The sequence below is a fragment of the Abramis brama genome (genome assembly GCF_963993115.1).
Source record: "Abramis brama genome assembly, chromosome: 1".
In the NCBI taxonomy this organism is placed as follows: domain Eukaryota; kingdom Metazoa; phylum Chordata; class Actinopteri; order Cypriniformes; family Leuciscidae; genus Abramis; species Abramis brama.
The window spans coordinates 27973987-27998760 of NC_139963.1; the positions used below are offsets into that span (position 1 = coordinate 27973987).

The 24774-nt window shown below is 37.4% G+C and overlaps 3 protein-coding genes and 1 long non-coding RNA gene across 8 annotated transcripts; 2 read left to right on the forward strand and 2 right to left on the reverse strand.

Moving 5' to 3' along the window:
* Positions 1-3145: 3145 nt before the first annotated feature.
* Positions 3146-5913, forward strand: LOC311089822. The gene is made up of 3 exons (XR_014607759.1): positions 3146-3248; positions 3771-3813; positions 4537-5913. It is a non-coding gene; the product is annotated as an uncharacterized lncRNA (long non-coding RNA).
* Positions 5914-10049: 4136 nt separating this feature from the next.
* LOC311096225 (uncharacterized protein) lies at positions 10050-12251 on the reverse strand. Its single transcript, XM_084135268.1, has 4 exons — positions 12157-12251; positions 11515-11648; positions 11194-11323; positions 10050-10866 (listed from the first exon to the last, which is right to left on the reverse strand). Exons 2-4 carry the CDS (start codon positions 11615-11617, stop codon positions 10665-10667), a joined length of 435 nt encoding a protein of 144 aa, XP_083991394.1. The 5' UTR covers positions 11618-11648; positions 12157-12251; the 3' UTR covers positions 10050-10664.
* A 572-nt stretch (positions 12252-12823) lies between these two features.
* ift70 (intraflagellar transport 70) lies at positions 12824-21761 on the forward strand. Of its 5 annotated transcripts, none has more exons than XM_084126269.1 (20): positions 12824-13016; positions 13173-13238; positions 13430-13639; positions 14189-14245; positions 14382-14517; positions 14810-14914; positions 14991-15119; positions 15396-15445; positions 17280-17432; positions 17568-17633; positions 17924-17977; positions 18073-18138; positions 18258-18334; positions 18518-18728; positions 19250-19297; positions 19440-19511; positions 19649-19752; positions 20139-20217; positions 20735-20864; positions 21143-21761. In XM_084126269.1, exons 1-20 carry the CDS (start codon positions 12963-12965, stop codon positions 21277-21279), a joined length of 2004 nt encoding a protein of 667 aa, XP_083982395.1. In that variant the 5' UTR covers positions 12824-12962; the 3' UTR covers positions 21280-21761. The 5 variants fall into 5 exon arrangements, with proteins under 5 accessions (XP_083982395.1, XP_083982396.1, XP_083982397.1 ...); XM_084126270.1 differs by having other exon boundaries at positions 18264-18334; XM_084126271.1 differs by having other exon boundaries at positions 18073-18126.
* Positions 21724-24572, reverse strand: cUnh16orf89 (chromosome Un C16orf89 homolog). The gene is made up of 8 exons (XM_084126310.1): positions 24311-24572; positions 23498-23650; positions 23266-23416; positions 23059-23176; positions 22483-22645; positions 22288-22392; positions 22122-22199; positions 21724-22038 (listed from the first exon to the last, which is right to left on the reverse strand). Exons 1-8 carry the CDS (start codon positions 24477-24479, stop codon positions 21935-21937), a joined length of 1041 nt encoding a protein of 346 aa, XP_083982436.1. The 5' UTR covers positions 24480-24572; the 3' UTR covers positions 21724-21934.
* Between the last annotated feature and the right edge of the window lie 202 nt (positions 24573-24774).

Consider the following 24774-nt stretch of genomic DNA (forward strand, 5'->3'; position numbering starts at 1 on the left):
ACTCCGCATTATTGAGGCGGAGATTGGACAGGGCTTAGGCCAGGGAAGTCCACTGCTGTTCCGCATGACCCACTCAGACAGACTTGGATAACACTGGGAAAGCGTGCTCTTTCAGTGAAAAGGGAGATGCTGCAGAAGCCACATCCTGCCCGAAGGGAGGTATCATGTGGAGGTACACATATGGACTTGGCGTTTCCGGGCAGTACAACATATGGAATGTCACTGAGGTGGCTCCAGCCTAAGCAGGGGGGAGATAACACCGGTCAGAGACAGCAGAGTTCTATGCGACTTCTATGCGAAGAGAGCACACGGGAAGCTACCGTCTCGACACGTAGGCTAGAATCTGTGTTTGTGTTTGGTGTCGCCCAGTCCGCAGCTCTACAAATATCTGTCAGCGAGGCACCCTGTGCGGTGCGCTTGCAGGTTCACCACCTGGTCACGAAAGAGAGTGGTAGGAACCTTGGGCACATATCCAGGCCGGGGTCTCAGGATTACGTGAGAGTCGGCCAGCCCGAATTCCAGGCACAATTCGTTGACCGAAAATGCGTGCAGGTCCACCACCCTCTTGATGGAGGCTAAAGCAAGCAGGAGAACTGGGAGGTCTCTGCAGTGCCGTCAGCACCAGAGACAAGTCCCAAGAGGGTATAGAGGGGGGGCGAGGCGGATTCAGTCCCCCGCGCCACTCAGGAACCTGACGATCAGGTCGTGCTTCCCCAAGGATCTGTCATCAACTGCATCGTGATGTGCGGCAATAGAGGCAACATACACTTTGAGGTTGGAGGGAGACAGCCCTCGCTCCACAGAACCGATCGAACAACTTCGGAGGTCTTCTCGGTGAGAAGAACACCACTCAACAAACAGGTTCCACTTCAGGGCGTAAGCATGCCTCGTCAAGGGTGCTCTCACAGAAGTGGTAGATCACCTAGAAACTCCGCGTCCCGTCCAGGGACCAGACATGGAGTTTCCAAAGGTCTGGACACGGGTGCCATACGGTGCCCCGTCCCTGAGAGAGAAGGTCCTCCCTCAGAGGAATGGGCCAGGGAGGGGCTGTCGAGAGGAGCATCAGTTCGGGGAACCAGGTCCGGTTGGGCTAATAAGGGGAAACTAGCAAGACCTGCTCCTCTTACTCTCTGACTTTAACAGTGTCTGTGTAAGAAGGCTCACTGGGGGAAACGCATGCTTGCAGAGGCCCCGGGGCCAGCTGTGTGTCAGTGCATCCGTGCCGAGGGTCCCCTCAGTCAGGGAGTAAAACAACAAGCAGATCGATCTGTGTGGCCCCGAAGTGGTCCCAGATCAGCTGGACCGCCTGGAGTTGGAGTCTCCACTCTCCCTGGGCCACAGGCTGTCATGAGAGCTCATCGGCAGCACTATTGAGCAGGCCGGGAATATAAGTGGCACGAAGCGACCTCAGATGCTTCTGACTCCATAGGAGGAGGTGGGGGGCGAATTGCGACATGCGATGGGAGCGAAGACCACCTTGATGGTTGATGTACGCAACGGTTGCAGTGAAACGAAGGGTCAGACCACGGGCTGAGGGTTTGGCGGCAGGCCGGGGTGATTGTCACTCTGCCACGCCCACCTCGGGACTCAGCCATGAAGCCAGTGCTGAAGCGGTCTCATATGGAGCAAGTTGAGAGGCGTTACTGCGGCTGCCATATGCCCCAGGAGCCTCTGAAAAGTTTTCAGTGGGACCACTGTTCTGCTCTTGACAGTATTCAAGCAGTTCAGCACTGACCGGACACATTCCTCTGTGAGGCGTGCCGTCTGTTGGACCGAGTCCAGCTCCATACCGAGAAAAAAGATCCTCTGCACGGGGGCGAGTTTGCTCTTTTCCCAGTTGACCCGAAGACCCAACTGCTGACATGTTGGAGCAACAAGTCCCTGTGTTCACACAACTGCTCCCGAGACTGAGCTAGTATCAGCCAGTCATCGAGATAGTTGAGGACATGAACACCATGCTCTCTCATGGGAGCAATGGCCACCTCCGCAACCTTTGTAAAGACCGGGGCGACAGGGCCAGCCTGAAGGGTAGGACTTTGTACTGATACGCTCGACCCTCGAACGCAAAGCGCAGGAATGGCCTGTGTCATGGGAGGATGGAGACATGAAAGTATGCATCCTTCAGGTCGATCGCTGCAAACCAATCTCGGGGGGGATGCATTTGAAAATGCGTTTCTGCGTTAGCATCTTGAACGGAAGCTTGTGAAGGGCCCGATTCAAGACTCGCAGGTCCAAGATTTGTCGTAACCCACCGCCTTTCTTGGGTACAATGAAGTACGGGCTGTAGAAGCCGGTCTACATATTGGCATCTAATTTTAGATGATAGTTTATCTGATGGTTCTGACACCTATTTCTACCATATTCTTATCATAAAACCACAGTTAACAGCTATTCCTACCGAAACCATTATGTACCTTCGCATAGTCCCTTTGAGGGGAGAACAAGATATGGGAGCTTCTGTAAAATTGAACAGCTCAAGCAGAGACTTGTGTTGCTGTTCCTGTGAGTCCCAGCCCCATGAATCTATTCCTCAGATCTGTCTGGGAGTATGGCTGCTCTCATCGGATCAGCGGACACTCCTGTGGGCAACCGGCATTTTAATGAAATACCTGAAAAGTCAATTTGCACATCTCTTCCCTGTCCTTTTCTGTCATTAATTACAGCACCACAGGCAGAGGGGATTTAAAGCACTGTTTTAAAATGGAAATCTTTAAACAAATGGGTTGACAGAAAATGTGGTTGAGCTGAAAAATAGGGACTTCTCATGCATAATTTAATATACAAGATCGGTCCTAATTTGCTGTTACATTTGAAAAGGTTAATGAGAATTGGCTTGCTAATTGTCTAAACCTCACCTTAAATTTCTGATCACATCATTGTATACCAAGCTTTTTTTTTTTTCAGAACATAATGGATTTTAAAGGACCTGTAACATTGGCTACTGAAAGTCTGGTAATTAGTGTAGTTTTAATGGAAAATCATTTGAAATTCTTGTGGGCATTACATTTTTTTTTTACCTGCTTAGCACATTGTTTTAGGGTCATAATATTCTCATTATTATGTCAACAATACAGTCTTACAGTGCATGAAAATGCAAAGTGTCATTTGAGCACCATAATTTAAAGTAAAGTAATTTGTTCCTCAGATCTCCGTCAGCAGGAATGATGTACACTGCAGTTTGTAATCCAATCCTCATCCCCCTTCAATCTTCTTATGAGAAAGAGAGCATGGCAGAGCATCTTGCTCGGGTAGGGACTGTTTCCTCAAAACTCATTTCACGTGTGGCTAAAACAGCAAATGGAATTTGTCCACCCTATAAAATTTGCCACCTCATTTCATTTAATAGTGCCTTTCAGTAACCTGATGCTATCTTAGCCTCCCAATCAACCCGTCAGATTGGCCTTGTACCCTTGTCAGTCAAAGCTTGAAATTTTCCATCCATCCACTTTTATTCCCAATAAATAAGATCAACACACCACAAAAGCATTTTTACGCATTTATCTGGAAAAGAAATAAATACAATTCCAGGGGGAAATGCATTCTTGGATGTCATTTCTTCAGGCATTGTTCATAAAGTTCATGTAAAGAGGAAATAGACAGCCAAGTCTTATAGACTTGTGGTCTTATACCCTAATAATGGGCTTTATGTATTGCTATTATATTGTAATACTACAATAAATCTCAGTTAAATATAGCTATAATATATTTCATTGTTTGTATCATTTAATTTGTCATTAGTGGTTTATGTTGTACAGTGACTCTTTTTGCAGGTCACATACTCCAGTAGTTGGCGACAAGTGAACTTCTGTATGAGTGAGTCTTGAATAATTAATTCATTAATTAATTTGAACCAAACTGATTTATTTAAGAACAAAACATTGTGTGTTGCTTGGAGATGCGTTTCAATTGATGCTTTTATTTTGTTTGGAACTGTTTTCGTTGTTGTAGCAAAAAAAACTATTTCATATAAATCGAAGGCAACTGTTTTAATTATATGCACTGTCATATGATCAAATACTACAAAATACTACATTTCTTTAATTCCTTAAATTTCCAGTGTGAATCATCCCATCTTTTGACCCTGTTGGCCCAAAACATGGGTTTTACAGGAACATACCCCCAGACCATTACAGCAGGTCACTTCTCAGATTAAATGATCATTATCGAGCTTTTGGATTCATAGTGTGCTAAGGAACCATACCTTCACGGAGACAGTTTAACAACACAGCATTGCCTTTCGGCATCTCTTAGTCACCTGGCATTTCTCCAAGATGTTTTTTCAAAAGGGTATGTCATTTTTGAGAAAATTCAATGACAACAGCTCAGAAAAAAGCAAAACTTCCTGAGAACTCTAGCAATCTCCAAGCATTTAGCATCTAGTTTGTCACAATCTGACATATAGCAAAACTAAATGTATGGTTCTGTTAAACATAGATGTTCTTATCTCTGTCTGTATATGTCCATTTGAAATTAGAGAATCTACAGGTTTTTGATCTAATTCCCTGTCTCCATCTTGTTTTTTTTTTATCAAAGCAGATGACAGCAGGCTGAGCCTCCATCACCATCATGTCAAACAGTTATAATCTTTTTACAAGACTGCAAAGACGTTCTTGAAGTTGAGAGCTGTGAAAAAAGGGGACCACTTAATCTCCTTTCCATCTCCCTTTTATTCGATTAATCCCCGGCACAGCTGTTTGAGACAATTATCTCTCTCTGAGATGATCTCTCTCAGTCAAGTGCAACCAGAACACTTCTTTAACTCAGAATTAATGTCCAGTGTGGTATTGTTTTTTGATCACCTATTTAAATACTCCAAGATGAAAGTGTTCATTTCACAATTAAGAATTAACTTCCATGAAATCTGCCCTGACTTAGTTTTTTGTCTAAACATTGACAATAGCACACTGCACACTGCTTTATCCAATGTATTAGATATAAAAATCCCTGCAACATTAATTGTCAACTATATTATGAATTGCACACATCTGTCACTATCAATTGTTTTGATTAAGCAATGCTATTTAGAATTTTCTTTTACTCTCAACATAGGCTTTCTATGATAGGCTACAATACATTTTTAAAGTCGACATGAAATCAAAATTTACCCTATTTACTTTGTTGGCGCATATAGTCTTGTGGTGAACAATTAATCCGCACAAGTTAATACACAGAAAAAAAATGTTGCCGTGGTAATTTTTTAATCAAAATCTGAAAAGTTACTTCCGGTCTGGAATTGCGTTCCTTTTCTGATGACGTCAGTTTAACGGCTTGGGTTGAAAACGCTTAACCACTCCCCTCAAACCGTTAGTCTGCTATGAGCAGAGATGGAGAGGAGGAGCGCTAAAGTAAAACCCTGCCCTCTGTTCAATATTCCGTTTCACTTGAAAATACGTCACAACACTGGAGAAAAGTTGTTTGCAACTTCCGGTTCACAGGGAATGTTGTACATTGTACATTTGTTTAAACTGTATAAATGAAATACTGTGTATAGGCTAATATTACTTTTTGGATTGTTTGAAGTGGTGGAGATTTTACTGACTTGTTCTTGTTACACCAAATGATGGTGACAAGTGACTGTCTTTATGAGTGAGAATCATCAACCAACTTGTTAACCGACTGATTAATTCAGAAACTAAACAATTGAATGTCAGCGTCTTAATAAACGAGTCATTGAGTCATTCACTCAACTGAATCTTTCTGAAAAAATGAACTGAAAACTGATTCATTTGCAACTTTCCTTAGGATCTGTTTTTTGTTGGTGGAGCAAAAATAGACAAAGTAACTTACAGTATAATATAAAAGTAGTACTTTTAAATTTTCTTGTTCATATTTTCTTTTCATATAAATCTGGTACTATTTGATGCCCCAATAAACATCTGTGCTGTGACATATTACATAAAAATCCTCAAATGCAATCTTTATTTGTCTGTTTTTTTGTTTTTGTTCTACTATAGCTAAGGATTTTACGGATCCTTTCAAATTAAATAACAATGAAATCCTGAGCTATTGCATGTCAAATCCCATATGTTTGGACTTTATTATTTTTAGTAACATACAGTTATGTGGCCCAAAGCATATGGCATGACAGATCAAGCTTATATAATTATCTTTACCATCATTTTAGTGGTTCTGAGTTAAATATCTTACCTAAGTTCAATGACAGGAAGTAAAACCATATTTATGTTTTCCATTTATCTGTATTTCTACGTTCAGATTCAGCTATACGCTCTGCCAGTCTTTCAGTGAACAGTAAATGGACCATTCTTAGCTGGCACAAATACCAAGAATGATGCACTACTCAATTAAATTCAAAATGCTCACAAACCCAGATGCCAGAGATGTTGAATGTTTGTCCAGGCATTTCTTTAAATAATCCCCTTTCCTCATTCAAATGGATGTTAAAATCTAATAATGCTCTTGGTTTGGCCTTTTAGGTCGAGGTTATTGCAGTTTGTTGCTTTGGTGTTGAACCCGGAAATGAGTTAACATTATTCTTGAGATTGTGTTGTCTTGGCAGCGTCTATAGTTGTAAGAACTCCAATATCTTTGGATTAACTTCTCAGTCTCCAAGAGCTTGTTAAATCTTTGGTCAAGATGTGCACTTTGATTGGAACTCAGTCAAGACTTAAATCGTGTCTGTCGCTGATTTTTATGTCCCTCTCTTATGGGGGTTGACTGTATGACCGTTACATAAAGATGTCCAAGAAAGGACAACACCACTTACAAGAAGATTTTCCAAGAACGGCATGTAGCTTCTCTTCATGAGGTAAACAGAGAAAAACTGTGCTGAATAGTTTGAAATATAGCAGGGATCTCCTTGGTGGATAAAAAGATAGAGTAGGGACCACCTGTTACATAATGTATAAATCCTTGTTCTATAAAAATACTATATATAGAACAATATTAATGTATTTACACACTTTATTTTGTGATGCTTACTTTGCAAAGCTATTTTTTACAGTCGTATACTTGTACAATACATATTTATTTTGCCTAATGCATTAAATGTGAGAAGCAAAGAACATTTAGTTGAACTTTACCTTCTTAAATTAATTTAACATTGTACTTTGTCACAAAAATTAAATTGAGATCCAGAACTAATTGGTGGAATCCCTCTGTAAAACTATTTAACTTGATTGAAATTCACATACAGTACTATGTTAAAATATTATTTAAATTTATGATATCAAACGCATTGATTTCTCTACTTGATAGCTTCTTGAAATCATAATTACATTGCTGCCATACATCCAATATGAATATATTATGGATTTATGACAGTAATACCAAATACCCTCAGAGTCAGTCCCCAGAGATCTTTCAAGCATAGCCTATATTGTAGTTCACTTAGCTTGCAGTAGGAGGTGCTTTTTTTTAAGTGCTATGTCTGGGCACTGGCCTTGAATTAAACTAGAGAGCTCAACAGAAACTAATAAATGTGGAACTTTATCATTCCAGTGCAGTCACTGTCCTTCCCAACTTCTTAAAATCGCCATCTCAATTTTACAATTGCGCTCTGTAAATGAGTGAGAAATCAATAAAAGATGCCCCTTATGGACATTTTCCCAGAACTATGAGACTTGCATGAAGTAAGTGGTCCATGACTCAAGGTTAAAGGCTTTCCAAAGTGTACAAGCCATATCATTTATAAATGTTCAAAATGATCAAAATGCCTTGCTTTGACCCTGGTTTGAAAGGTTGTTTTTTTAAGTTAATTTTAAATCAAAAGTGATCACAGATTCGTATTTTATGAGGCTTATCATATCTAAATTTGCATGTGCATTTGACTGTTTGCAAATACAATGTAATAATAATAAAGCATTTGATCTACCAAAAGCAATTATAAGAGTAAGACAAAAACCTCAGATTTTTAAGGTGCATTGAAGACCACTGCTCCTTAAAGTATGGTCATTTCCAGGGCAATTTGTCTTACATATCTTGTGTTTCATTGTTCTTTGCATCTCTGAGGAAAATTCACTAAAACATCTCTAATATGAAATGCTTTCTGATAAACTGATTAGTCAGACTTATTACAAGGCCATTCTTAAAGAGATAGTGCCCTCAAAATACCATTATTTACTTGACGTCATGTTGTTCCAAACCCATATGACTTGCTTTACTACATGCAAAACAAATGGACTGCTTTTATTGTGATTTTGTGGCACTTTTTGTCATTGTTGATGCTTGAAAGCCCTAGTCCCCATCTACTATTATTGTATGGAAAAGAGCGTGAACATTCTTCCTAACATCTTAATTTATTTTCTACAGAAAGACATCATACAGAGTTGGAATGACGTGAGAGTGAATAAATGACTGGATTTTTTTTTAAAAAATGATAAACTATGTCCAGATTTTTGTTAGTCTGTGTGCTACAGTATGGGTAGCTATGTGCTGTGTGCTACAGTATGGGTAGCTATGTGCTGTGTGCTACAGTATGGGTAGCTATGTGCTGTGTGCTACATGGGTAGTAAGATAATGCTTTAATGTTGAGAAGCAACCAACGAAGGTACTTGATACAGTCACACAAGACTTTCAATAACTTTCAGATTCCATTTCACCAGTGATGGATTACAGTCATGAAAATGAATTTACAGCTCAAGATACTTATGGGAATAAGAGATGATTATACAAATGTAGGGCTGTGTAACCATTTTTCTGCCCTTCTTTGAGTGAGATGCTTCATAAATTTTCAAAGATGTAAGAGACTTCCTTCTGAGATTTATGATTTATGATATGTCTTTGTCATCAAGTGTACAGCTATTTTAAAATATTTTGCTGACGTTGTCCATTGGTGTTGTTCCTTTTGGACATATATAACGGACATAAAAGATGTGGTATGGTAACTCTGGAATTACTTGGATTATTTGAGCTGTACATGACTTCATGGCCACAGTGTCCTAACCACTTTTTAATACCCACAGAGAGACACAACACTGTATTTCCTCCTGGTGGTCACATTTAAGCATCACACTCTTTGGTCTGTGAAACTCAAGCAGAATTAAATGTAACAATTTACATAAGCATGGTTTTATGAACAATTTACATAAATCGTTTCATAAATGAGGCCCTGTGTATAGTATATAGGGCCATAAAATGTATTTGGACACTTTAGACACACCTAACGAATGAAAGAATGTCTTTGAAAATACAAAACTACTCTATTTGATTTGAGTTTTGATGTTGATGTTCAAATGTGTACTTGTATAGGCCTCTGTATATGCACTTCTGCTGTTGAGGAGCTCTGATTAAAACTGTGACAGAGTCAATAAATGATAGCGCTGACTCTTGTTTGTATACGTGTTGTAATGAGGGGGTACATTTTGAATTATAGTAATTAAGTCACTGGTTATAAAAGATGTTATAAACAGTGTCAAATAGGAACATTTACCTTTTGTCGACACTGTAAAATATTTGCTGTAGTTTTGCAGCTGTTTGCCAGTAACTTACTGTAGATTTAAATTGATGTTATTTACTGGCAACAGTTTGTTCAAAGTTAAATGAACATTAAACATTAACAAGTCTTTGTCTTTACAGAATAAAACTATAAAATAACAACCTAATGCAAAGCATTCTGGGAACCAGAAATCTTCATCAACCTTTTTCTGTTTTTTTTCCTTCAGATTTTGGTTCCCAGAATGCTTTGCATGAGGCTGTTATTTTAGTTTTATTCTCTAAAGATAAAGACTTGTTAATGTTTAGTGTTCATTTAACTTTGAACAAACTGTTGCCAGTAAATAACATCAATTTAAATCTACAGTAAGTTACTGGCAAGCAGCTGCCAGTAATACTGTAATTTCTACAGATTTTTTTTACAGTGTAATGCTGCCTGGTCTTCTTAATTCATGCTTGGATGGATGGATGGATGGATGGATGGATGGATGGATGGATGGATGGATGGATGGATGGATGGATGGATGGATAGATAGATAGATAGATAGATAGATAGATAGATAGATAGATAGATAGATAGATAGATAGATAGATAGATAGATAGATAGATAGATAGATCGATCGATAATGTCAAAAGTTAGCTAACACACCGAAACTTTGGAGTGAATGCAACAGACTGAATTTATTATAGCTTACATGATGGCAAATATGAGTCAAGAGATATTAAGCATCTAATTACCATGCTCATCAGATTATAAGCATTAATACATAATGGGAAAAACAACATTTATTTTGTTCCTGAATGTTCTTAGCTTGTACATAATCAGTTTATACCTGCATGAGTCATTGATCATTTTGAGAGCTGCAAATGCACATATCACTTCACTGACAGTCATGCATATTTGAATATACTCATACAGACTAATTCCAACTACAGATTAAAGTCAGTGAAATGTACTACTCTTGTGCTGAATAACAAATGCATATATTTGTTTCTTTTTGATTAGAAGTATTCTAAAAATAAGTCCCGTGGTAACAGCTGTGTTTTTTGCAACGTTAATTATGAGCAGGCTGTCACATTTTAAATTGCTGCTTTCAGATAAACCACATAGAGGGACATTCAGTTCAGCATAGTGTTTATTACCTGTTTCCCAGCAACATACAGCAACAAGATGCCAAAAGAGTGAGAAGCTCAAAGAAAGACTGCGAAACGAATCTATATGATAGTCGTTTGCTGTTAAGAGAGATCCAGCTCTACTCAAGCGCAGAGCTTTTTAGGAGACTACAGGCATCTTCTTAATGACCCGTCTGCGCGCCGGGTTAGCAGGTGCTGCGCTCACGCTGGCCCTCTCTGTCTTCAGTTCATCGATAAAGGTTTCCAATGGTCCAAACTTCTCGGTCAGCTCACCAAGATGAGTTTTCAGGGCATTGAACTCCTTGTACAAGTCGTCTAGCGCCTCAGAGAGAGGTTGGATCCTATGTAGAGTTAAAGAGAGAAAGAAATATGAGAAGCAATAACACTATAGCACAGTCGCTGGTTGGAAAAGTACTTTGAGGAATATGAAGCTGACTAGTTTCCAAACCATAAGGAGCCAGGAAGTTCCCCATTAAGCACATAAAATATTTAGCTAGTTCCCAGTATAATGAAATGTTCAGCTCTAAAAAAGAACACAGTCCACATTTTAACATAACTGCAGATACCAAAATAACAATGTTGTGTTCCTGCTGTTTTCTGTCTGTGGAAAGAAAGAATGCCTGAATCTGAGAGTTTGATGTAACACATTGAACCTCATGAAAGTCTACCTGGAGTAGTCAGGCAGCAATGACTGATGGTCGTTCTGCAGGAGTCCTTTAACTTGGTTCAGGATGTCAAACCTCCAGTCGTCAAGCACTTGAGTCAGATTTGCTACTCCTCGCATGTTTACTTTCTCAGCTGAGGAACCGAACAGCAATATAGTTTACATTTTTTATCAGACGAAACAGCAGTAATATTACCTAGCGGTATTTTTTAGGTTCATATGAACCAAAAAATTGGGAAACCACACTTCATAGCATAGAAGCAAAACATATAAATGCATAAATGAACCAGTATGTGTTTTATTAAACAAAAAGACATCCGCTCACAGCCGTCTCGGTAATTCCACTCCTCTTTTGCAATGCGTCTCTTCTGACCACAGACTACGACCACAGTCATGGTCAGGAACAATAGTTTCACTATGAAACTCATCCTAGTTCTTGATTTTCCCTGCACAAGTAGCCTACAAACAAAAAAAAGATTATGTGAAAGCAAATTTATTCCCCAAGAAAATGTTGAAATGACTGCCCAGGTCTTTTCCTCTAATCTACTAAGAAGATGATGTATGTTTACTGAGAGATAAATCAAGTCCTGTGCTAAACTCACTATTAATCTTAATCCTAAAAATAATATTGGTGCATAAACACTGTATTTGGTTTCAGGGCACAATCTGTGCAGACTTGCTTGATAGCTATGCATGAAATTTTCTTCATGGTCTGTAAGAAAGCTACATTTTATAAAACAATGTACATGTAAAAACAGAATTAAAAAAGAAATAAACAATATATATATATATATATATATATATATATATATATATATATATATATATATATATATATATATTAAAAAAAACAATATATGAATATATAAAATGCATTTAACATTTTTTAAACTGATACGAAGAGCCAAAAAGTCTAGATTCTTGGAATTATAGAATTGTGCAGGTCTAAATACCCATGTTTACTTACCAGTCAGAGAGTTTGGGAAGATGTGTGCTCTTTTCAAGTGCCCCTGCAGTTCTGTGTCTGGGTAGCTGCACCAGTCAGTCCCAAGACTGAAAAACACTCCCTCCTGTTTTAAAACATTCCCTCATCACACACATCTTTTCCCAAACACTTGGCTTGTACGAGCAAGCCACTATGGTTTGAATGTCAAAACTCTCCCTTGAGGTTCAAAGATTTCTGTAAGGATTTGTTTGCTTATTTGTGACTTCTGCGCTTAGAAAGTTAGCATGTACTTTAAGAGTGTGTTCTGTCATTGCCATATATGTGAAATAATACAAAAAGAAAAATTGTATTGCACCTTTTTTGCTCTTATTTATGTTTTTTTGCTGCTGTTTTGTAGCCTGACACGTTATTATTATTTTTTAGTAGAGATTTATAAAGGGAGCCTCTTTCATTTTAAAAGTCTGTATGGAAATATAGTTTAAGAGTTTTTAGCAAAAAATAAATTGTTAACACATGAAAAATGCCACAGAAGCTGGCATGTTTTGTTTGTGTATAAGTTTTGTTTGTGTATAATTGTTTATAGCCTATAGGCTATATGAAATGAAGAAATCTACAGCATATTCCAATGTTGTATGTTAGCACGTATATAAAATGTCTTTCAGCCTCTGCAGAATAATGATATGAATATGTCACATCCGTTTTCGGTTGCTAAGCGACAGCACGGTTGCGTCGTGTCTCTGAAAACACAGAAGGCTGCATCTTTAACTTTATTAATCTTGACGTTTTTGTTTATGGGATAAAGCTACATGTAGCGATTGTGTTCGATAATGCCGCTAACAACGATTAAAGACGGCGAATACACGGCCACCGTGTACAAAATGGTCAGTGATTAACTTAGCTGCACAAGCTAACAGGCTAACTTAGCTTAGTTAACGTTACTACTGTTCTCTTAAGCTATTTGCTGGCTTTTAGCGAAGCGTGTGTCGTTTTATCGAAATTATTGGCTTTTTACTAATCCTTATTTCTTTCTTTATAAGATCAAAGAAGGGCGATATGGAGACGCAATTCATATTCTGAGCAAAGAACATCAGAAACACACTAAAGTAAGTTACATGAGTCAAACTGGACTCATTCTTTACATTGAATCAAACGTCATTTGCTTCCAGTTGTGCTCTCTTTTGTTAAAGAAACCTTAACATATATATATATATATATATATATATATATATATATATATATATTCCTTTATATATTCATAGTATATTGATATTTGACAATCTCTGTTTATGTCCAGTCCAGGGCTGCTCTGTCTCTCCTAGGCTACTGCTACTATCACATGCAGGACTTCACTAATGCAGCAGAGTGTTATGAACAGCTGACACAGCTTCACCCAGAGGTGGAAGACTACAAACTTTACTACGCCCAGTCTCTATATGGAGCGTGTGCATTCCCAGAGGCCATGAAGGCTACATTTCTCTTAGACAGCACAGCTAGTCATACTAAGGTAACACACTTATTAAGTTTTGTCCCATCTGCAAAGAACCTTAAACCTGTTTTGCAGCACAGGTTATTGAGTTTCCTTTTGCATCAAATTTGCAGATGTGACCATCTATCTCGAAACTGCAGTTGTCACAAAAAGAGGTTTTTGTTCATTTTTTAATTGTTTATTTTTGGTGCCTTATTTTGAGGAGTTCTCCACAGTTCTGGGATAGTCCTACAAGGTATCCTAGATTTTTATGGTAAATTTTGCATTTTATGATAAATGTTAGAAGATTCATCATGAGTGATTAAAGTCACAAAGAAGCTCAGCATCTGTAAAGATCAGAGGAGAAACCCCAATTTTTTAATAAATGCAGCCTTGGTGAGCATAATGGGCTTATTTTTAAAAACACTGTAAAAATCTTACCGTCCCCACATTTTTAAACAGTAGTGGCAGTTAAAATAACAGTTCTTTTTTTAGTTTACTGTGAAGATCATAACATGTCACATTGTATCCCTTTTAAAAATAATATTTAAAAAAATTAAAAACATTATTCATCCTTTTTCTAAACAGATGATCAAACTGCAAGCTGCCATTAAATATGGAGAGGAAGATTTTTCGGGAGCAAAGGTAACATCTTTCTTTCTTCCATCATTTTTAACCCTCATTCCATTCCAAACCCCCTCCTTCTTCCATGTGGAAAATGAATCACCATCTGACCACATGAACGTTTATTTTGTTGGAATATTTGGTATTGCTTCTCCAGACTCTGGTTGAGCAGTTGCCTCAGGATGATCCAGACTACGATGTGGATCTCGGATGTTTGCTTTATAAGGAGGGCGAGTATGAAGAGGCTTGCAAAAAGTTTATGTCCTCCATGAACGTATTGGGCTACCAGCCAGGTGAGCATGAGTTTCTTTAGCACTGGTTCCGTTGAATTATAACTGTGTGTGTTTGTGGTGTCTACATGCAGGAGCTTAATAGACAAAACACACAAACGCACAAACTGGTCTCTCCCAGTAATTTCTTTTGCCAAGAGTAGCAAAACATAACATTGACTGGTTGACCACACTGCGTAAAGGTAGTAATTTTGATTTTTATGGAAATGAATGCGGTATGGAGAACTTTTGACACACTGATGTTTTCTAAAACTAGCTGTGCTGGACTATGTCTGATTGTTTTTTTCTATTACAGATCTGGCATACAATATAGCACTCTGTTACTACAGTTTAAAGCAGTACGCTTCAGCACTCAAATATATTGCGGAAATTATTGAACGTGGAATCAGAGAGCATCCAGGTATGTGTAACAGAAAATCTTTTAAGATGTGCGATGTTATACAGTTCATTTCAGTGAATGATTTTTATGTCTATAGAACTCAGTATTGGAATGACAACAGAAGGCATTGATGTAAGAAGTGTCGGCAACACCCTTGTCCTGCATGAAACCGCTTTGATTGAAGCCTTTAATCTGAAAGCAGCTATTGAATACCAGCTGAAGAACTGTAAGTATAGATAAACCATCCGACATGATGTTTCACTTTGGCGCCTTCCTATCATATACTTTTTGATGTGCACTCTATTTATTCATAGTGTATAATAAACAGCAAATCCATTAGAATAATCTATGGCCTCCCAGGATTCAGTGTTTTGCTCAGTGCCTTTGTGCAAAATTTAGCATGGGGTGATACAGTGCTCTGTTTTGACTGCTTACTCTACTATTGAACTTCAGTGAATGTAATTCAGTGATACTGGCCTCTTATCTCTAAATCTTTTTGCAGATGCTGCAGCACAAGAAGCACTGACTGACATGCCCCCCAGATCAGAAGAGGTACTAAAAATGTCACCTCTGTGGTAACACTTTGCCCCCTTGACACTTGGCATTCGCATGCATTTCCTATCCGGATAGTTTCTGGATATTGTTTAGCAGAACTGCATTCAAATGTGTCTGTTCGCACTTATCCGTTCTTTAGGAAAACAGCACTTACATATTGCATCAGAGGTTGCATTTACCATATGTTTTCTGCCATTTACAGAATTTTTAAAAGCGAAATGGTTTACTGTAAAACAGTATTTTTTTCATAAAGTATCTGGTCTATTGTGCTGTCCCGCTAAAAAGTAAAGGATGCTAATAGGGATTAGATCAGAAGAAAAAGGTACATTTTAAAGTGCTTCTGCAAAAAAACAGATCATGAGGGAAACGTGAGCAAGGATTTGGGGAGAGAAATTTGAGATTTTAAGTGTAGTCGAGTGAAATAATTTATGGAATATTGTTCATTAAATTGGGTGAGCAGATTGCAAGACCTCAGTGTCTGTTGACTTATTCATACTTTGCAAGCAGAATAAAAAGAGAAGAAGCTGCAAAAGCTCTTTAAAGACTGATAAAAATAGAGCATGATGAAAAAATTTACAACCTAGTCCATCAAAGTGATGGATCATTATTATTTGTAGCGCCACCTCATTATATGATATTTAATCAGCGTGATCATTCGATATTGCTTTAATCAAAATGCATTTGCATTTATACCGTGTGGCATTTATACTTCGTCAATTGAAATCAGTGATCCACACACAATCTGATTTACACTTGACTTTAAATGCATTCAAGTGCTGTCCGATTGTAATCTGACCACCAAAAGCACCTGTTAATGTATTCATAGCACATTACTGTTTTATTGCAGTATATTTCCAGGTGATTTAGTGCTTCTCATTTCTGTAGCAATGCCAAAAACAAAGGCTGCCAGATAAGATGAGATGCCTGTCAAGAGAATATTTTCTTCATTAGTTATGCTGTTTGATCTGAACGTGCTCACTCTTGCAGGATAGCTTCTTGTGAATCAATGTCATAGGCATGCCAGTTCACATGCACACTTGCAGAACTTTTATCCTATATTGACAGACCATGTGCCGCCCATTTCAGAAGAAAGAAAACAACCAAGTCAGTTTTACTTGAATAGCACAATATAAGTTGAATTTTTCCAAATACTTAGAAGATTGTCTGTAGTTATGCACTGGGAATTTGCTGTTATTGTGATTCCGGTGCAGGTTTAATCCTTTTCTGCAGGGGTTTGTATTGTGAGAGCTGGTAAGCTCACACCTGCTGGCTGGAATGATGGTGGGCTGCAGGGACATGTTTTTGTGCTAGTTTGTGCTGGCACCTAAAAGTTAATGAGTCCAAACAGTGATCCATCTTACATAAGCACTCATTAAATACACTGTTTCTTCCTGTAGGACAGATATTTTTAAACACTACATCTGTAGCTAGGACTAGCGCAAGGAATGCACCAGCGCAAATGCTATACAATATTCACATCATGGTTATGCTATTTCATTGAAAGAGATCCTATATAGAAATATATAGAATTTTGGATTGAACTAACAATAATACAGTGCAATTTCACTGTTAGTTTATTGAAAAATAACTCTTCATGCATATCTTTTTTGAGAAATGCACAAGCGAACATATGCTGCCCTCTAGTGTACCAGAATATCACTGTGATGGTTTACATATGACAATTTAAAGCTAATTTATGTCAATAGCAGTTATCCTTATTTTGCTCTTTTTGTCTCTTTCTATGTGTAAGAAATGCTTTTATTTTGGAAGTCTATCAACCATAGAAATGATGATTATGTCCATTATTTGTATCTCTTTTTTTTACATTTAGGAGCTGGATCCAGTCACTCTTCACAACCAGGCCCTAATGAACATTGACACCAAGCCCACAGAGGGTTTTGAGAAACTTGCTTTTCTCCTTCAGCAAAACCCCTTCCCTCCTATCACTTTTGGCAATTTATTATTGCTTTACTGTAAATATGAGGTGAGCGTACTTCACTGATGAGTGTTCAGGAAACCAACTGGTTAGTGGCATAGAAATTATGCAACTCAGCTTTAAAGAAACTGTATTGTATTTTTCTTTCAAGAAGTGAGATTTCTTTGCTTTTTCCATCTATAGTACTTTGACCTCGCCGCAGATGTCTTGGCTGAAAATGCTCATCTCACTTACACGTTTCTCACACCGGTAAAAAAGAAATTATTTCGTAGCAATTTTATTTCCCATCAGCTCTGTTGTATGTGCACAGTTAGCAATTTTAGAATTAGAAAATGCAATCATGTAGAAACAAGTCTCTACTTTTAATTAGCCCAGATAGTCATTCCATTAATAACATCTACATTGATTCATGTGGCCATATGGCATTTGCAAGTAATAACACACCAGGTGATGATTACAGAGCTGCCTCATTCATATTGACATATCGGTCTGAACTCGCATCAAGACTATTGGGCTCATTTTTGTATTCTGCTTTATAGTACCTCTATGAGTTCTTGGATGCCATGATCACATGCCAGACAGCACCTGAGGAAGTAAGTGATCTTTTGCAGAGTTTTCTGAGTTGGCAAGTACCTAGTGAGCATTTGTTTTTTGTTTTTTAATGAATTTAACTTTGTATGTGATGTAGGCTTTCCGAAAATTTGATGAAATTGCTGGAAAACTGACTGAGCAACTACGCAAGGTTACAAAACAGGTTACAGCATTTATGTCTGCTTGTGTCAAATACTACTCCCCGAATACACCATTAAATCAACGTGTCTGACACTGAAAAGGCTAATTCGAATTTAGAAACTAAAATCTCTTTCCTTTAAGGTGCAGGAAGCAAGGCATAATCGGGATGACGAATCCTTAAAAAAATATGTCCAAGACTATGACGAGGTTCTTGAGAGGTAAACACTGCATTTATTACATTTATGCGTTTAGATGCTTTTATCCAAAGCAACTTTCATAAGAAGAGATTACTAAAGCTTCATTCTTAGATTTCTGTTCCTTACTTCATTTATGTAAATGAATGTAAAATGGTCACTGTATGTAAATACGTTTCAGTGTTTTTCTTAACTTTTTTTTTTAAGGTACATTCCTGTTCTAATGGCACAGGCCAAAATCTACTGGAACCGCGAGAACTACAGCATGGTGGAAAAAATCTTCCACAAGTCACTGGAGTTCTGCAATGAGCATGATACTTGGAAACTTAATGTTGCTCATGTGCTCTTCATGCAAGATAACAAATATAAAGAAGCCATTGGTTTCTATGAGCCCATCGTTAAGAAGCATTATGATAATGTAAGTATGATGTTGCTGAATGCGCTTTTGTTTTAGATGAAAATAAGAATGGTAACTTGCGAAATAAAGTCAGTCCTCAGAAAGTCTGCACTCTGTAGTACGGTAATTTAGAAAATCAGAAGTATAATTTAGTAAGAATCTAGTTTGAAAACAGATTGTTCCCTTTTTTTATATACATATATTTAATATAAATCAGTAAATATTGTGTAAAGTTCTATGTATATCTGCAAATATCTGTATTTGGATTGGTCATTAAAAAACAACCAGTGGTATTTAGCATAAACAGTGGGATCCAGATGTGTTTTTAAACAAATTAAAATAAGATGGTAACACTGAACTCAAGAGGGATCTGAAGACATGTAGTTCATCTTTGATGACTCATGGATTTATTTATTGATTTAAGATTTCCTGTGATGTTGGGTCACATTTCTATGTTGAAGTACTTGGCACAGCAGACAATTATATAACAAATCTAAACATTTAAAAAATAAAAACATGTTCTTTGCTCCTCTGCTTGCTAGCTGGAACAGTGTAACATTCAAGAGTGTCCCTGCAAAACAAAACCCTCGGTAAAACGATCTGTGACTCTTGGAGTCTTGCTGTGTGACTGCATGGAGTTTGCAGCATGATGTTTCTTCTTCTTTTTTTTTTTTAAAGAGTGTCTGTTATTAGAATCCTTGAAACTGATCCTTGTCACATTTTGTCCCGTAGATCCTTAACGTTAGTGCGATTGTTCTTGCTAACCTGTGCGTGTCATACATCATGACCAGCCAAAATGAAGAGGTAAAAATTTGAATCTTATTTCAATATAAATATTGATAATAATTGGAGCAGCCTTGTTTCATCATATTTTTATCTTTCTGTGTTTTATTTTATTTTATTTAATTTTAACCTTCTGGTCCACCTCTGTGTGTGTACAGGCAGAGGAACTGATGAGGAAGATAGAGAAAGAAGAGGAGCAGATCTCTTATGAAGAGCCAGACAAAAAAGTCTTTCATCTGTGTATTGTAAACCTCGTAATCGGGTACGTACAATATTTTTACATAATTGTTAAATCAACCCATAATAACATTCACTTTACTTTTTCTTTCTGAAATTTCATTATAAACCAATGACATTATGAGAACAGTCTGTGTAAATTACGCTACTGTTTAAAAGTTTGTGGTCAGTATCTTTTTTTTTTTTTTTTAAGAAAATTAATACTTTAGACAGAGAGATGCATTAAACTGATCGAAGGAGACAGTTAAAAAAGACAGATTTCAAATTTCAAATTGAACTTTTTATTCATCAAATAATCCTGAAAACAAAGATCACAGTTTCCACAAAAAACATTAAGCAGCTGCTATCAACATTTATAACAGCATATTAGAATGATTATCTGTAATACTTATAATACATCATTTCTTACAGGACTTTGTACTGTGCTAAAGGGAACTATGACTTTGGTATTTCTCGTGTCATAAAGAGTCTTGAGCCATACAACAAAAAGGTAATCAATATTTAATTGAAAGTTTTTAATAAAAGCCATTTTTAGTGTGTTCAGACAGCACATAAAACTTTCATATTCCTTACTTGCTGTATTTCTCTCAGTCTAGCTCAGTTACCGTCCTCAACATGTTATTTTTGAGTATTCACAAATATCTATTGAAGAGGTCTTGACTGTATCCAGCTGCATAAACAGTGTTACACAAAGACCTCAGCATTCTCGCTCTTATGACACTGTAGCAGATGTACAACACTGGATTGCTACTGCACTTCCTTGTGCATCCCATCTCTGCCTTTGGTCTCCTGTCACCCAGGAGTCTGTACTGACTATGTACATTTAAATCCCCCCCAAAAAAATCATGTTTGGTTAGATGCTTGCTTTCTAAACATGTTGAATTTCTTAGGGTGACAAGGTCTTTAGCCTCAAGTTCAACCGATGTTTTCTGGTTTTACTGATGTGATTGCCATGTGATAATATAAAGTTATTTGCTTGGGATGACAATGACATCCTGTGTTTTTAGCTTGGAACAGACACGTGGTTCTATGCTAAGAGATGTTTTCTCTCACTACTGGAAAACATGGCCAAACACATGATCATGCTCAGGGATCCAGTGGTGCAAGAGTGCATTCAGTTCCTTGAGCACTGTGAATGTAAGTATTTCCTCTAAAGAAGTGGTCTGATCCCACAGATAGTACCTCTAAAACAGGTTCTGTATTCAAATGTAGCTGAGCTATAATATAGCAAAGCTATAATCCTCCTGTAATACGGAAAGCATCAAAATCTAATCCAGTGATTATGAGTTCACTGTTGTTTTGATTGTTTAAATCAGTGGGGATGAAATGCTGTTTTTTGAAAGCTGAGACGCTAATTAATTTTCAATCCTGAGATTCTCCATGGGACTAATTACTTTTTTAACCCTCCCCTCTAGTGTACGGTAAAGATGTGCCTGCCATCATAGAGCAGCCTCTGGAGGAGGACCGCATGCACATTGGCAAGAACACTGTCACATATGAATCTCGCCTGATAAAAGCTCTCTTCTATGAAGTCACAGGATGGAATGAGTAATCTTTACACATCAAGTATCTATATTAGAACAAGATATTGGGAAAATATTCATCACAGGCCACAATTTTCTCACTGGCATAGATGATGGTTTGACTAATAAGACATTTCAACATGGCTACTTTCTAAGCAGCTTTGAAGAGATCATGCTGTGTCTGGACTAAAGTCAAACATGCATTTTTAAGCATGCATTCTCTGTAATAATGAGCCCACAGGGGTTCACTCCCTCCAAACATGAAAGAGAAAATATTAACCAAAGAAGGGCATTTTTGTTTTCATTTAAACTAAGCTCTGTTCATGTTAAAATTATGCCTCTATTTAACCTTTTATGCTCAATGCTTTAACATGGGAGGCATTAGAATTGTACAGTTTGGTTATTTTTCCTCAGAATAAAAAATGTATCATAGTAGATTTTCTTTATTTATTATAAAGTATACATTTTGTTTTGATTTGATTTTATTAAAAGGTATTTTCCTGTAAAAGTTTTCCTGGCTATTTTGCCCTTCTTTGCATCATGTGTTTTCACCTAGACAGCATTAAATCTACCACACATTCACAGAGAAGTGATCATAGAGGAAAGAATAAATACCAAATACATCTAAAGCCTGATAAAGAAGGAAATCGGGTTCTGGGACCATTATCTCATTAAGCATGGCCCTTAAATTAAGGGTCTCTTCGTTATGTCCTGTTCTGAAAGGTAATAGTTGAGAAAACCTCCTAATGTGCTCACTGCAACTCCTGTCATATGACTTGAGCAGCCATCTATGAAAAGAAACATATGTTAGTTTCAGACAGTATAACTGTGTCATGTTAATAAAGTAATTCTTCATTTTTAAAACTAACACCTGTCAGTGTTTTTTCCCTTCTTTTCACCCGTTTGTGGGGTGCATCCAGAAATTCCTCAAAGATCTGGGAGATGTCCTCTGAGGGGGAAAAACAATAAAAGTTCATTTAAACCGTTCATTAGGATTAGGATATTTTTAAGTGTATATTTAACATGATTTAACTCACCTTCTTTGCCAAAACAACCCACTTCTTGGTCTTGCCATGTTAAAATAGACTGTAACCAGTCCAGTTTATAGAAGTCTGAGAATCCCTCTAAACCACATAAAAGAACTGTAAAATAAATTTAAAAAAAAAATGCATTAAGTGGATGTTATAAGAATTTTTCTCCATTAATTTATTCACTCTATAGCATATACTAACTGTTTTCTATGAAGATGTCCTGCATTTGGCCAGTAAGACCATTCTTGAAAATGTCCTGGTTGCTTTTCATCATGTTGGTGCAGAAGATTCTCTTATAATGTTCCACAGTTATGTTGACACGAGACAATCTCAGGTCCCCCTTGAGCATTCTGGAGCACCCTTTCTGAGGACACAAGTGTCAGACTGAAGATACACAGATTTACTTCAAAGTACACCAGAAATGTGCTATACTTTCTCTGTTCTTAAAGGGATCGTTCACCCAAAAATGAATATCTTATCATCACTTACTCACCCCACACAAAAAAAGATATTTTAAAGAATGTTGGTAATCAAACATTTGATGGTCCCCAATGACTTCCATAGTATTATTTCCCTATATGGAAGTAAATGGGGACCATCACATGTTTGCTTACCAACATTCTTAAAAATATCTTCTTTTGTGTTCAACAGAAGAAAGAAACTCATACAGGTTTGGAACAACTTGAGGGTGAGAGTAAATATTTGTTTTTGGGTGAACTATGCAAAAGGTAAACAATCATTTGCTTATACTATAGTAAAGACTAATAGAGTGGTTACCATTGTTCCTATCATGAAGTACAGTAGCTGGTGGGACAGGGAATAGTGTGGACATCCAAACTGTGTCATTGTGTCTCTACAGGACTTAGTCACAATACATGGGGTTCCATTGTCTTTCCTTTCAATAAAATAACAGTTAGGCTACCATATTGACTGATATTTATACCTTTTTGATTGTATTTTTACTCTATTCTACAATCGTCTTACCATGTTCCTAGAAGGAGAGTCATGCACTTGTCACTCAGGTGCTCATCATAGCACTCCATAGACCTCACTGAGGTATAAACCAGCGAGGGGTCTGTGGAGCCCCATTCTGCAGGCAGGGACCAAAAGGAGCTGTGCAAAATGGGCTCAAACTCTGCTCAGGAGAAACAGTGCAGGTTTTCTATGTCATTATTAGACTGGATTTTGAATAGGGTTTCTTTTCAAAGAGTGTTACCTTTGTAGTAATTGGGGTCTGTCTCCTGAAGAGCGTTGACGGCAGTAGAAAGGCTCTTGTTCAGTCTCTTCAGCATTGAAACAGCAGCTGCGCGCTGAGAGAGACTCAGAAAATCCGAATGCGGCCAAGTTCGTGTTGCCTCCCGCAGCTGCGCTGAATTATATAAACAGACATACGATACGGCTATGGTGAACCTCGATGGATTATTTACTTCAGAAAACCATCAGATTATGGGGGGTTTGAGCCCTCTAATAAAGCACTGAACATAAACATAAAACGTTGACATAAAAACATAAAACGTTGAGGTTCTAAAAATGACCTAAACATTTACTTTATAAATCTGTAAACAACTATTCAGACAACGTGCAGTAATTAGAAAGATTACAGAAACCGGAATAGATTTTACATATCACAAATATAATCATAAAAAAAACTTTAGTGTTTTGTTTAAAAAGTCATTAAGAAAAAATATGGTTGGGCTATACGCAAGTGGCGCCAAAAGACAACATTGATTGCGCGAGGAGAACCTCAACAGACTTTTAGACATTACTGATAGACATCCATTAAACATCGACAATCCTGAAACGAACTGGGCTCAGTTAATTTTACAACCGAGTCCAGTGTCAAGTAAATCGGTCCATTAAAATAAGACTCTTGAAAAGCTACACGAAAGATGTTTTTGTTCTGCACATTGCAAACTTATAATAGGCTAATCAATAAAAAAAGTTAAATTATTATGGCACTCAAACAAACGTGTTTTAAAACACAGCCTATGCTGTTTGAATAGATTCAAACTGTAACATAATGGTTTACCTTGAAGTATTATGTATCCAACAACACCGTCCAGGTTGATGTTTCTGCCCTGCATATCAAAGTATGTGATTCCCTTTGATAAACTCACAAGTATGTTATCAATCACATCCTGGTTTGATAAATCAATTGTAGACGATAAAAAGATAAGTACAAGGAAAGGAAACCACATTTTAAGAGCTATACAGAATTTAGAAAAACAAACGGGGCAAAACGTTAATGGACGAGTAGTCTATCCAATAGCTTTTTTCCTTATTTAAAAGGCGAAGCTGTTTGACAAAGCAAATCCATCACGTGACTCAGGTCCCCTGAAACCCACGTGGGGTGCCACATAAGTTTGAATAATTGCTTTTGCTTAAAAATACTAATTTCTTTCTTTCTTTCTTTCTTTCTTTCTTTCTTTCTTTCTTTCTTTCTTTCTTTCTTTCTTTCTTTCTTTCTTTCTTTCTTTCTTTCTTTCTTTCTTT

Coding starts and splice junctions, on each gene's coding strand:
- ift70 (XM_084126269.1), top strand. CDS start 12,963: ATGCCGCTAACAACGATTAAAGACGGCGAATACACGGCCACCGTGTAC. Junction 17,634..17,923: donor CTTACACGTTTCTCACACCG/GTAAAAAAGAAA, acceptor TCTGCTTTATAG/TACCTCTATGAGTTCTTGGA. Junction 20,218..20,734: donor TTGAGCCATACAACAAAAAG/GTAATCAATATT, acceptor CTGTGTTTTTAG/CTTGGAACAGACACGTGGTT.
- cUnh16orf89 (XM_084126310.1), bottom strand. CDS start 24,479: ATGTGGTTTCCTTTCCTTGTACTTATCTTTTTATCGTCTACAATTGAT. Junction 22,393..22,482: donor GGACATCTTCATAGAAAACA/GTTAGTATATGC, acceptor TTTATTTTACAG/TTCTTTTATGTGGTTTAGAG. Junction 22,039..22,121: donor AAGGGAAAAAACACTGACAG/GTGTTAGTTTTA, acceptor TTCTTTTCATAG/ATGGCTGCTCAAGTCATATG.
- LOC311096225 (XM_084135268.1), bottom strand. CDS start 11,617: ATGAGTTTCATAGTGAAACTATTGTTCCTGACCATGACTGTGGTCGTA. Junction 11,324..11,514: donor GTGGAATTACCGAGACGGCT/GTGAGCGGATGT, acceptor TCGGTTCCTCAG/CTGAGAAAGTAAACATGCGA. Junction 10,867..11,193: donor TTGCTGCCTGACTACTCCAG/GTAGACTTTCAT, acceptor AACTCTACATAG/GATCCAACCTCTCTCTGAGG.